We start from the raw sequence: 13,798 nt of genomic DNA, 5'->3' as shown, positions 1-13,798 counted from the left end.
GTCTCAGATTTTCACGGTGGGGTGGCAGAGCTCTGTGCCCTGTGTGGAGTTACAGGCCTGTTCAGTAATGACAAGGCACAGAAAAACTTCTCATCCAGAGCTAAACAAACCTTGAAAATTCACCCTTGGACTAAATTTTGCTTCAGATTCCAGCGGGCTTCAGCCTGGGTTCCCTGAGACATTGAGGCCATCACCTCCTTTCCCTTCCTGTGCTGCCCTGGGTGGTTTTGCCACAGACAGTGGTTGCAATATCCCATAAAAACGGAGGCATGTTTCAGGCAGCAGGCTCTGAATCACACAAGTCCTAAGAGGTCCCAAACTGAGTCTCCTGGCCCTGAGCTGTTGGGCTGTGAGGACTAGAGTATTGATGCAGTATGCTCCCACCTGTCTTGGCTGCTGTGTTCAGTGATGTCCTATGGATCAGAGTTTAACCCTGAGGCTGCATCTCAGCAGAGTAATTCCGGGTGAAAGTGATATCGCTGATCGTGGTGTTTAGATCTGACAGGAAAAGATGAGTGTAGGAATCTGGATCTGGGGCTTGTGCACTGCTGGCTTGGCATTCCTAGAAGAAGAGACTTACAGGAGAAACCCCAGATGCAGAGAATTAATGCAACTCCTTGGCAAAAGCTTTTCCCAGCAGATCTTGCTATAGGTAGTGTAGTATTGCACAGAGGGCCTAGCCCTCTTTTCTCCCTGCATGAACAGAAGTAGCTCTGAAAGCATGGAAAAGGCATTTACACGTCTCCAGTCCTTGGCTTTGTCTTTCTGCAGGGGTATTTGTAGCTGATGTAATGGAGCTCCCCAGAAGAGTGTGTAAATATGCACTCTGTTTGCAGCCTCTGTGGAGCTATTGAGAGTAATGTGGAGACACAGCGAGTGTGTGGGATTGCATTTGGAATAAAGGAGGAGTAAATGCTTGACAGGTCTACACGATGTATGTGCTGTGTGTCGCTGAACACAGCAATTAAACAAGGGCTGCTTTGCCTGTCACAGGGAGGGGATGAAGCCAGCTTGAGTCCTGCTTTGTTCTTCTAGGAAGCTGCCTATTAATATTTGTCCTCCTGAGAAAACTTCCCTGAATGATGAAAGAGATGTAAGGACAAATGTACACACGCACACGTGAAGGAAGGTTTCATAACAGAGAATGTCTTTATCGTCAACCTCCTTTGATTGCTCTGAAATGTTTCCTTACAGATCCCACCACAGGCCCGGCGTGCTGCTCCTGTCACCCCCCCACCTCCGGAGAAGCGCAAGAACGCACAGATTGCTGCTCCCATTAAAAGTAAGGACAAACAGCTTTCCAGATCTCAGGCACGAAACAAACACTGGGCGACGTAACAGCCAGGATGCCTGGATGTTTTTGCTTTGTGCTTAGAAGAGCATCCTAATCTATGTTGTAAATTCCTATAGGGTTTATATCCTTATAAATATATCTCTATCTATAGCATATGTATAGCCTAGATTCCTGTAGGTTTTAATGTAATGGTCCTGAGCTGATGGTCCATGGTTCTTCAAGCCTTCTTTGATCTGGGAGAGTCTGGGCAGCCTGATGCTTGTGGATAGGTGCCAGGTACAGCGTTCTCCTGCTCCTCTGGTGTCTGTGGCCCTGGGAATTGTGGTGCTCTCCAAGGAGCAAACTTTCTGCCTGCTCATGTGGCTGGTCTAGCCAGTGCACAACTCAGTGGTTCAAGAGCCTTTTTCTCCTGCAGACCCCATGGCCATCTCCCAACAAGGCAGAGGGAGTGTTCCCTTGCAGTGTAGAGGTACTCACCAGGGGTGCTCACTGGCTTTTAATGCAGTCTCAAGTTTTGCTTTTAACTCCCAATCTGTCTGACACTTTCTCTGTACAGTGGTGGGATTTCCATAAAATCGATGGCTGGTGCCTGTAGGGAGCAGTAATAATACCAGGGGCACAGCTGCCTATGTGCTGCCAACAGGCAGAGGAGCAGCCAGTGAGGAGCACTTCATATCAGGACCATGGGGCAGGAATTTCTCTATCTTCAGCATGGTTGGGCTTGTAGAGTCAGTGGTCATCCTGCAGAGTTGCTGCCAGCTTGCCCAAGTGCTCTCCTGTGCTGTGATGGTGATGCCATTAGTGACACACAGCCCATCTCAAGCCCACTCATGTCCCCTTGTGTGGAGCAGGGCAGAACTATTGACTTGCAGGTAGTTAATTGAGACCTGGGACTGGCACCAGCTTCCTTAATGGTACTTAATGGTATTGAGCCATTTTTCACTGTGGTAGTGGGAGTTTGCAAAGGTCAGTTTCCTTCAACTCATTATCTTGATTTAATGAAGCATGGTGGGAGCTGTGATTCATGAATGGTCCTCGAGGAGGAGGAGGAGGAGGATCAATAGGGATGCTGAACCCCTGAGGGAGTGAAGGGCACAGTTTTTCTGCCTAGGCAGTGCTTGCCTTAGGGTGGAACAGTGGATGGAGTAGTGGAGGGCTCCCAGAACTGATGGAGCAGGAAGGGTTGGAGTTGCCTGCAGAGGTGCAGCAAAGGCATTTAATGTCTGTCCCATTGCTCCTTCCTTTGGTGTGGTGGGGGGTAATTGCCTTCCCTGGGAGCTGGGCTCCCCATGGGGTGCAGCTCCTTCTCTTCCAGCACTAACACCAGCTGCTCTTGTGAAGCTCTAGATAGCCCACTGTTTGCCCAAGTAACTGTTTTCATAGTCAGTGAAGGACCCAGAGATGTTTCTGCCCACTAGAAACTAACAGATAAGACTTACCAAAACTGTATATTAGACCAGGTTAAAAGAAAGAAAAATCTTGCTTGTAGTGGATTTTTTCCCTTGGAAGGTGGGACTCCCACTGCTAGAGCTAGTCAAAACTGGAGGTGGGGGGACAAATACAGTAGAGCAAATAATGTGAAGGCTTGTGAAAGCAGTGGGTGCTAGCAGGGCTGCAGGGCTCGTGATCAAATGTTGGAGAGTGCTGAAAGGGAGAGACTAGAAGTGTTGTCAGTCAGGTGTTTCCTTCACCATCAGTGCTAACCATGAGGTGTGTACAAGAGGGAAGTGCAGGCTGGTGTTTTGCAATTCTGAGGCACCATCATTCAGAAGTGAGGGTTTAGCTCCTGAATGCAGAAAAAGGCCCTTGCTAAGCTAGGGGGGAAAAGGCTTTTCTGTCCCTTAGTCCTGTCCCTCCCTCCCTCCCTTTCCCTTCGTAAAACACTAAGCCCTTTGAAGGGTATTCATCTCAATAGAGTTGCTTTCCCCTTTCTAAAGAGGTGATTGTATGGGAATGCTCCAGAGAGAACTGGTACAATTTTGCTTTGAGATAAGTGAGGCAGGAAGAGGAGTTAAACTGCTCTGGTCGCATGCACAATGAGCCTTTTAATGGACTGTGCTGTAGCAATTTGTTTTTTTCTCTCTTCCTTTGATGCTGTTGCTAAGGCATGTTTAATTGTTCCCTTTCAGATGCTGTTGAAATTATTCCTGGGTCAGCTTCTAGTGCCTCCTCTATAAGCACGACATCCCTGGATACCTTGTACACTGCTTCTTCTGTGTCAGAGACCATTCTCCCAACGGCCACCTCCAGTCCTGCCAACACTCCACCCCCTGTCCCGAGCCGGAGCGTCCACACCACGATCACGCGCAACTTGGACACCGGCCCTGTGTCCCATTCCCGTTACGGGACTTCCCCAAAGGATGGGGCCAGCAAGTCTCCCCAGTCCAAGCGCACTGCCCCGGCCCCGCCGGCTGACGGGGGGACCCAGAGGTCCCACGCTGTGGATGGGGAGAAGACTTCTCAGGGGAAGAAAGCTGCTCCAGCCCCGCCGGCGAGCCTGGACGCCTTCAGCAACCTCTGCCTGGAGGACAAGAAGGCGGCTGCGGTGGAGCCGATGCCACCAGAGCCCAGTGGCCTGGTGGCCTCCGTGCCCAAGACGATAGGTGCCGAACTGATCGAGCTGGTGCGCAGGAACACCCACCTCAGCTACGAGCTGTCCCGCGTCGCCATCGGCATCATCATCGGCCACATCCAGACCTCCATCCCCGCCACCAGCAGCATCATGGAGCAGATTCTCATCTCCGTGGTGGAGAGTAAGGTAATGCCTCCGGGGCTGGGCTGGAGACTGCTGCAAAGCACCTCCTGGCATCTAGGGTGAGGTGTTGTGAGCTCCTGATGTTCGGGATGAGAAATGCAGTGAGAGCCCAAAGGAAAGGTGCTAGAGGGGGATAATTGTCTAGCCAAAGGAACCAGGGTCCAAGTACTGGTAGAAGTGGAAAACAGGTGAGTTTATTCCCCAGATGAGCTGCAGGTGTATGACATAACCTTGAGTTTGGAGCTGGGGGTTAGAGGCGGAACCAGCTGAGAGAGCCCCTGGTGCTGGGAAGCACTGATAGGCTGTGGTGGAAGGGTGGGTGTCCTCTGAAATTGCAGTTTGTGGAGGGGGTGATGAGATAGACAGCAGCGAATTGAACCACATGAGCACACCAGTGGGAGATGACAACCTTTTAGGTCCCAGGGATGGCAAAGGTGGCAAAGCAGCAGTGGGAATGGATGCAGCAGGACTTGTGGCACACTGTAGCTCTGACAGGAGTTGTTGACCTCTCATTCTGAAAGATCACAGATCTTTATGTGGCAGCATAAAATCAGAGAAAGAAATAGTGACTTTTAAAAGAGGTATGTTCTGTTATAACCATGACAAATAGAAGCTGAGGAAGATGGAGCCTGCACCATAAGAGCTTCTGTATAGAAACCTTTTATAAAATAATGAATTGTAGAAACTTCTATGGTGCTGCACGTCCTCTGTGTAGATTCAGCATGCCTATGCATACTATAAATCTGCACAGATTCTTGTCCCTTTGGATGATGGAGCACCCAAAATTTCCATATGTCTGGCCTGGTCTTTCATCACAGCAATGAAAACTGGTTTCCACAGAATGTGAACCTCTCTATTCTGTAACACGTGCCTCAGCCCTGCGTTTTTTAAAGACTGCGGAAGAGTAGTTTTTCAGCCACTGAAGAGCACTGTCCTGAGCTTGTTCTAAATAAACCTTATGCCAAAATAATCCTATATTCCTCCCTCTTCTGCAGCAGTCATTGAAATGGTGAAGTGCACCTGGGCAGCTGCCTGCTTTAGTTGGAGGGATAATAAATTTCAGCTCCCACTTGCTGAATGCAACCCTGAGGAGTAAGCATCATATAAACATCTAAGATTGGAATTCCATTGCTAATGGCAAGATTATAATGAACAGTTCAGAGGTATTTGAATATGGAAAATTAATGACATTCAAATTTTAGATCAAATCATAATCTGGTTGACTGTCTGCACTGAATAGAGGGTCCTGTAAGCAATCATCAAGTCTCTGTTTGTGGCCATAACCCAACAGTTAATTACTTCCTACTCCAATTACAATGCCCTGTCAATGTGTGATCTAGATTCAGCAAAAAAATTTAGCTGTTTCAAGCAAATGTTCCAGCTCTGACTCGAGTGCTGAGAAGTTCAGTTTCTGTTACTTGGACCTTGTCCAAGATTTGAATACTATTTTTATTGTTAATACCTGTACTCGGGATACAATAACCTTAATTCCACAGAAGTCATTTAGTGCCAGATTTCTGCAGAGGGGATTTGAAAACCTCAATTTCATGGCCATTGCTGCAGACCAGCCTGAAAAAGATGGTAAGAAATTCTGATACTGGTGCAGGGACAAGTATGGATCTACTCATATCAAGTGCAATATCTGTAACCTAGGACATCTGTGGGACCTTAAAATGACCAGTAGTGTATAGAGACACAGCAGAAGGTCCTGTCCCATCTCATAATACTTTGTCACACCTATCTTGAGCAGTATAGCTTTTAGGAGAGCCCAGATGAGCTTGCAGAGTGCTCAAGTGTAAATTTTGTGGTTGTGCATTTTTCCTCAGTGTCCCACACAGAGGATGTAGCTCTGCTGATAGGTGGGGGCCTGGTCCCAGGTGAGGTTGTTCACCTGGTGTAGAAGACCAGCTCTAGCAGTTGGAAGGGCAGTCGTGTGTACTTGTAGGGTGCTTGTACTGCCATAGCTTCACCAGTGTAGTTTAAAGATACAAATTATTATCGTTGACTTTGTGTTGTTCATTAAACCAAATCATTCCACATTCTCAAGGGTTTCTGTGTAGAATTGTTGCTGAGTCGTCAGTTCTAGGTCAAGGACTTTTTTTCTTTAATTTGTAACTTCTGAAATCCCTCTACTCCCCAGTCCATGCAAATATGTGGGCAATTCTCCTCTTGCATATTTTTCAAGGTTTTTTTTCTTCCACTCCCTAAAACAGAGCAAGATATCAGCTTTGATTTAAAGCTTTGGTCTGCTCATACCACACCTGCTTCAACCTTTTGTATCATGTTCTTTAATTAGTTATATCCTTTCTATTCCTATTCCAGTCTTAATTTAAAGTCAGCTCAGTGATTTACTAAATCAATTCCAGAATCCATTACCTCGCTTCTATCCCCAGTGCCTTCTGAAGGTTGACTGGCAGTGGCACTTCCTTCTTATTTACCTTGCTGATCCTCCAGTGTGGAGTCTGCCAAGGCATGTGTGTTTTAAAGAATAAAAGACTCTTCTGCTGGGACAGCATCCTGCTCCTGCTTTTAGAGAGGTGACTTAAGGCTAAGCTGGGGGAGCAGCAGAGACAAGGAGCATGCTGAGGAGCTCACACCTTAGGAAAGGTGCTTTAGAGGTGCCATACTATTTGGGGAAGCCTGATCTGCAGGAGAAAAGTTGCTTACTTGGCTTTCCTGTGTCAGCATTTACCCTGGCCTTGGAAATGGCCCCTCTTCTTGTCCCTGAGTGGCACAGTGTCTGGGCAAGATGTGCAAAGGGAAATGAAACCTCTTTTCAAAGGCATTGCTGCAGTGACTGTCTAAACTGGAACTGTCTTTCAAGGCAACTTGTTGACAATTTGGACAGAACTAAAGATAATATAGATGCTGCCTGGTTTTTGAGCTTCTAGAGAATCACTTGGATTAGTATGTATTGGTGATATGTGATTACCTTTAGCTCTGCGGGATTATCTCCCATCTCAGAGGAGGGAGTAGCACTGTAGATGTCTTGTCTAGGGAGGTTGATTTTGAGGATTTATTAAACTCAGTGTGTGGCAGCAAAAATTGCCCAATGCACAAGCTGGCTGCACCTTGAGAGGGAGCACTTAAAAATCACTGATCTTCTTATTACATTAGCATTGCTGTGTTGTAGTTGTGACTCAGACCTATCTCTGGTTGCCTTAAATTTAAGCTTGAAAACTGCTGAAAAAGATGTATAATGCAGTTGGATCTTATAGATCAGCCCAGGCTGCTGAGCAGGGTCAAACCGTTCTTGGATGTGTTGGAGATGGAGGAACAAGTCAGGAAGTTGGTGTGGGAGGTGGCATGTTTGTGGAGGGGGTTTCCCTTGTAGTGCTGGGCTGTGACCTGCTCTGAGCTGCCCGTCACCAGCCCCTGTTGTCCCCAACAAGCTCTGACAAAGCTCATGGCTAATGTGTCTGAGCCCCTCTCCTTCCCCTGGCGCCATGGGGCTGCCTCCCCATTCATTCATTAATTCAGTTTTGCTGAAAGGAGACTTGCTTTTGACAAGACACAAAGGCTGCTCTGGGGCTCAGTGTCTCCCCATGGGAGCTTTGTCCCCTTGCTCGCCCGAGAGAAGGGGAAGGTCAGCAGGGTGAGCGCTTTCAAGGCCGAATCCTTTGGCTGGGCTGTTTGGAGGGCTCCTCCTCAGTGAAATACTGTAACAAAAGGGAATCTGGAGGGTGGGAGGAATACATTAGTGCTTAGGCAAGTCTTTTCTTTGCTGATTTCTGGAGGAGACTTTATGAAGATCCATGGCAGGGTCTTCATGCACAGCCATCTTAGTTCAGCTGTAGCTGGGAATGTCTGTGGAGCAAATGTGCATTGGGCTGCAGGTGCCTGGAACCTGCTATATGGTTTTGGGACTCATATGGAGAGAAAATGCTGGTAGATGTGTGTATCCATGGCACTGGTGATCCATCACACTTGTTGGTGGGGTGGGTGGAGAGGGAAGAATGGGAGGGGGTGAAGAAGAAATGGGCAGGACGGCAGCTGGGTTTGTATGGCAGGTGTGGTCACCTCTGAGCAGTGTGGGTATGATAAAGTTCCTAAAATGGTTTTGGGCTGCACAGGAGGAACAAAATCCCTACATCAGCTTGTTCTGCTGGGCTGGGGGGAAGGAACCATTCGAAGCAGCAAGATAATGCAAAATGACATTGTTAGAAATACCAAAACCTCCTCCTGCTTATGGGCTCTCCAGCAGATTCTTGGAAACCACCATATGATGATGCTGCAGGTTGTAGTAGCTGCCAAGATGTTTAATAAGCAGAGATCTGACCCTGGTGGTGAGAGGGCAGAGAATGGTGCTGAGACTGCACTGAGACAGTGTGAATGTAGTTACACTGGTTGGGTGGAAGAGCTTGTTAGTAGATTGATCTCATCCAAGTCCATTAGGAGCTTGATGCTGGGGAGAGTTGTCAAGGGCTGCAGATGAAGTATTGGAGAAAGCAGATTAGTGATAAGAGGCTGAATAGAGTGATCATTAAAACAAGTACTCATTAAAATGATCATCCAAAAAGATGTCCCAGCAGTGTCCCAGAGGTTGGACTGGCCCTGCACTGCTCTGGTGAGGAGGATGCAAATGAGGTACATAAATGGAGAACCCTCCCAAGCAGCTGGGACACATGAGGACAAGCAGGTGACACTGCAGTGCTGTAGGTCTTCCTAAGGAGAAGGGGGAGATGGCAAGATAAAGTGATTCTCTTAATGTATTTGCTCTTGTGATAAATCACCATTCAGTGGGAGATTCTCATGTGTTTGTAGTCGGCTCCTGAAAGCTGTCATGCTCTCTCACAGCTGGTTTTCTGCTAGACCACCCACGGCTGCCCAAAAACTTAAGACTGTACAGAGGCTTGTGTTAAACCAGCACCGTCTTTCCTTCATTACCTGACTCACAAAAATTATGTAACAAGCAGCAACAACAAGAAAACTTTTTCATTGTATAACTGAAGCATGGACTGCAAGTCCTAAATAATTCATACCACAAATACCCCAAAGCAAGTGTCTAACAGTTCTGTCTCTAAAAAAGCAGGTGAGACACTACTGTTAAACCTGGAGTGGTTTTCCCAGAGAGGGCTGGAGGGTGGGAGGTGATCAGGAAGGGTGCAGCTCCTGCACTTGGCCATCCACATGTGGGTATGTGACTGTGCAAGTGTCGCCACTGCCCCTGCCTGCACAGCCAGCCTGTTGGAAGGAGCTGCACCACGACAGGACTAAATCTTCTCTGGGTTTCCAGGACAAGACACTGTAAAGGCCCTTTCCTCTGAGTGATCATGACTTGTTGCTGCATGTGGTAAGAGAGCTTCATCTAAAAATTGTTAAGAATTTGGTCTCAGTGAGTTTGTTTTCTCTATTGTTTGAATTTCTCAGTTTGGTTCTCTTTCACCTTGCTGATCCCCTGCTGCTTGTTGTCACTGCTGCCAGACCCTTGTGTATATCATTTAAGTTCTTCTATAAATTAATCTTTGCCTCTCTTAATGGTGCCTGGGCTCATCACCTGTGATCAGCTCAGTTCCATGTACTGAGCCCCCTTCTTGCCCTGATTTCAGAAAACCGTGTAGTTCATATGCTATACTTGGGTCCTAGAGGCTGATCCTAAATCACAGAGCACAGCAACTGTTGGGGCAGATTAAACGCTGCCCAACTACTCCCCTCTCTTTCTTGAAGGAGAGAAAAAGTGAAGGAAAGACAACCAAAGTGTGAGGCCTTCATGGTAAGGTTGTATATGAGGTAGAAGTGGTGGGGATGCAGTAGTCAGCAATTTGAGAAAGGAGTATGTGCAGTAAGATTTGCTGAGTAGCTTCACACTTCAGAGCTGCGGTGAATGGTGGCCCAGCTCTGCTGTTTGGAAGAAAGCAGAACCAAAACAGCCAACAGTGAACTGGTTCCTGTCCTTGCTGCAGAGGATCCAGACCTAGTATTGAACAGTTGGCATGTGGAGCACCATACAAATGCTTGCTCTTGAACCAAGGATTAAAGGCTGGAGGGAGTGGGCAGCAAAGGGAACTTCTTCCTAGAGGCAGTTGTGCAGTGTGGTGGTTTGGTGTCCAGGACATGTCTGTTTTACTGGGGGTGCTCAGCTGCTGTGCAGCAGTGGTCCTAACTCATGCCAGATGGGTTTGGCTTTTCCCATCCTCAGGATGATTTTCAGAATCTACAGAGAGTAGAGGCTCCAAAAGTATGAGACCTGAAATAACATGTGTCTTAAACCTGCTGGTTTTGTACTGCCAGCTCCTGACTGAATGAGGTCAGCTGCCAGTCCTGAGACAAGATTGGAGGAAACAGGCACCCAAACACTGAGCTGTCAGGGCCCCACTAACCAGTGGCTTTGCTGTCTCTGCAGAACCTGAGTGCGGGGCTGCCCTCGGGCCAGATCTGCCACGATGAGCAGCGGCTGGAGGTGATCTTTGCAGATCTGGCCAGGCACAAGGATGATGCTCAGCAGCGCAGCTGGGCACTCTATGAGGATGAGAATGTCATCTGCTGCTACCTGGAGGAGCTGCTTCGCATCCTGGTGAGTAAATTTTTCTCTTTACTGCCAGAGCAGACAGCCCTGATGAAGTTCCTTTTTCTGACCTCCTTCACCCCTATTTTGCCATCAGATCTGCTGTTTCAGGGGACATAGGTTTCTTGTGCATCCTTTACTGTCAGAGTGAAGCCCTGCTCTCCTGTATGGGTTCTGCAGCGCTCTTGAGCTGCCTTCTACTCTCTACTCCACCTTACAGAGCTGTTCTGAAAAGTGTTACTGAGATATTCTTCATGGTAGCTGTGGTATTTGCCTATCACAGGAGAGTATAAACCCTCACCTCCAAAAAAACCCACCTTCTCACAGAAAATCTGGAACTCTCCTATGAGGGTTATTGCACTGCTGGGCCCATTTAAAACATCTTCCATTTAATACATCCTCTGTTGCTGGGAAGTATCTGTGGCGTGGGGCTCATTACATGTGAAGAAAATTCTCTGGCTGCCTTGAAAGTGAGCTTTAAAGCTATTTCTGTGAGAAAGTACAAAGCATCTCACCATATCTGTGCATACAGGAGAGGTGAACAGCAGTGGGAATACACGTGCAAGCCCATCTGTGTCCAGGGAACGTGATGATATGGGAGCTGCCCTCAGTGCAGTGACATGATCTGTTGTTAGGGGTTTGCTCTGGCACTGTTTTGTATTCCTCTCCAGTTCTGACATAAGCAGAACAGGTAAATTTTCTATAATAAGCGCTGGGGTCTTTGTCACTCAACATACGGCCTGTGCCGCCTCGCCGTGGGCCTGCAGGGCAAGGCAGAGTGGGGTTTGTGAAACCATTCCTCATAACTTAGGGGTGGGAGGAGATGTACTTCTCAGGATGGGAACAGTGCTGGAGCTGCCCTGTGTAACTGTATGATGCACTCAATAAGGTGCTGCTCAGGTCATGTTTTAGATGTTTTCAGCCCAAGATGTGCTGTATGACAGAGGCATGTCTCAAGAATTCACTTTGCAGAATCTGAAGGGTGGTGGTTCCTGAGCTCTGCCTTCAGTTTCTTTGTGAGGTGGTTGGGCTGGGGCTGCTAAGATCTGAAAGGAACTGGAATCCCTCAAGGTCCCTGCAGCAGGCACCTTGTGTCTTGATGAGCCACTGGGATGACCTGTCTATTCCTCTTTCCAGACAGATGCAGACCCAGAAGTTTGCAAGAAAATGTGCAAGAAGAATGAATTTGAATCTGTCCTATCCCTTGTGGCATATTATCAGATGGTAAGGTGGCGGAATGCACCAATTCTCTCTTTTTTTGAGATTTCCCTGAAGATGCAAAAGAGCAGGGTTGGTATGATGAATGTATATAAGATGTTTCCCTTGGGGTAGGACAGTTCCGTGGTCTAGCGGGAGTTGCAGCATATCCCTTTTGAGTGTTGGCTAATGTCACTGCTATGCATGAAAATTGTGTGAAAGAGCAGACTTTGAAGCAGTAGCTAGCACTGCCAAGGGTAAAGCTTGCTGCTTTTACCAGCCCATTGAGGGACAGCACTGGCATCACTGATATCTAGAGGAAATATTTCTGAGGATGCCTTGGGAAAGCTGACAGGCTGTGACTGCTCCTCTTTTAATTGATGCACTCCTGTGCATTAGTAAATAACTTTGCTTAGGAAAGTAGGTAGTGAGTAGAAGCCTTGGGAATGAGAAATGAAATCAGTATTCAGAGGAAGAAATGAAAGTTTTGCTTTCAACGCCTATGCAGCATTGCTTTGCCCCTCTCCTTCCTGGAATGTGCTCTTGTAAGATTCCGTGGGGGTTGGAAACTTGTTCCCATCTTCTCCCTAAGTCCTCAGCTACAGCACATCAAGTTTTGTGGCATTTCACTTTCATCTGGCACTTCTGTGTCAGAGCTCAGCATCAGGGGACTGTAACACATCTGAGAGCAGAGGGAAGGCAGGCGGGGCACAACAGAGCCTGTTGGCTTTCACTGCCTGCTCTTCTCTGACCAAGACTTCAAGGAAGCCTGACCAGGTGGGGACAGTTGGGTCTCCTGTCCTGGCTGCTGTCATGCCCAGTCCCAGGGCTTGGCTCACTTCTGTTCTCTGAACCCCTGGAGTTGTTGGCTGAGTTTGGAGTACAAACGTTACCCCAGCATCAGAGTTCCTCCATGGGAGCTGCAGGTTGAGCATTGTCTTTGCTGAAATTCCTCGCGTGTCCCAGAACTTTCTGGTTATACCCTCTGCTCCCAGCACAAACCCAACAGCATCACAGTGGAGGAGCTGGTCCTGTCCTGTTCATTGACCATCATGTGCCGATGAGGGTTTACAAATGTTGTGTTGTCAGGAAACCTCAATCAGAGTAGCATTCACAAAACCCTAGTGTGCTCAGGGAATCCTGGCTCCAGCATATCCAACCTGTTTGCTGGGGATGGGTGTAGGTTTTCGGTGTATTATCACATTTAGTGGATGAATTGGGGCATCTCAGATCTGAGCTTTGGCTGCCACATGCCCTCTGACCACATGTGCCAAACACCCATAAGCCAGCCCAGCTGTGAAGAGTATCGTGTGAACTCCTGTGCTGTTGTTAACAGCTTGTAGAGCTTCTGGGTTCACTGTCACCCTGGAAGGGTCTGAGGCTTCCCAACAGCGGGAACTTCTAGGAGTTATGTCTCTGCCTCACAGTCAGCCCTCACCTGGGACATGGTTTGAACTAATGACTTGTTTTTGCAGGAACACAGGGTGCCATTGCGGCTGCTGCTGTTGAAGTGCTTCGGAGCCATGTGCAACTTGGATGCTGCTGTCATCTCAACGCTTGTGAACTCTGTGCTGCCGATGGAGCTGGCCCGGGACATGCAGACCCACACACAGGGTGAGCCAGAGCTGCTGTACCCAGGTCCCTGGAACGTGTCTTTCCATTAAATGATTTGCAGCAGCACTGGTGGCCCCCCATTGCCTGGCTGCTCTACATGCCCAGTGCTCTGGGCAGAATGGTGTCTGATTTTAAAGTTGTTCAGGTTATTACAGCTCTAAATTGAGGATGCACAGGAGGGGATGTTTCAGTCCAGTGGTGCAAGGCCCTCCAGCTCTTGAACATCCCATTAATGATCTGTGTCACTTCTTGTAGATGTCTTAAAACACATTTTGAGCTGTTCCAGTTTTGTTTCATGATGCTGACAAGAGACACCTGCAGATCTCAAGAAAGGTCTCTGCAGTTTCTTAAAGAGTTTTTCTCAGCACTCTACACCCGATCTTTGTGGTGTTTCTTCCTGGTGAATGAGATGTGTGCTAGTTAAAGGAAAGGG

At 47.9% G+C, this 13,798-nt stretch overlaps 1 protein-coding gene across 1 annotated transcript in view; it reads left to right on the top strand.

Moving 5' to 3' along the window:
* Positions 1-13,798, top strand: part of NCKIPSD (NCK interacting protein with SH3 domain) — a 51,356-nt gene that overhangs the window by 25,753 nt on the left and 11,805 nt on the right. The window contains exons 4-8 of the mRNA XM_032699065.1: positions 1,195-1,282; positions 3,424-4,052; positions 10,393-10,563; positions 11,692-11,778; positions 13,227-13,365. Of these exons, the coding sequence (XP_032554956.1) occupies positions 1,195-1,282; positions 3,424-4,052; positions 10,393-10,563; positions 11,692-11,778; positions 13,227-13,365 (1,114 nt within the window). The remainder of the gene's footprint in view (positions 1-1,194; positions 1,283-3,423; positions 4,053-10,392; positions 10,564-11,691; positions 11,779-13,226; positions 13,366-13,798) is intronic.

Source organism: Chiroxiphia lanceolata, chromosome 11 (genome assembly GCF_009829145.1).
Source record: "Chiroxiphia lanceolata isolate bChiLan1 chromosome 11, bChiLan1.pri, whole genome shotgun sequence".
Lineage (NCBI taxonomy): Eukaryota > Metazoa > Chordata > Aves > Passeriformes > Pipridae > Chiroxiphia > Chiroxiphia lanceolata.
This window is presented reverse-complemented; position numbering and strand designations above follow the sequence as displayed.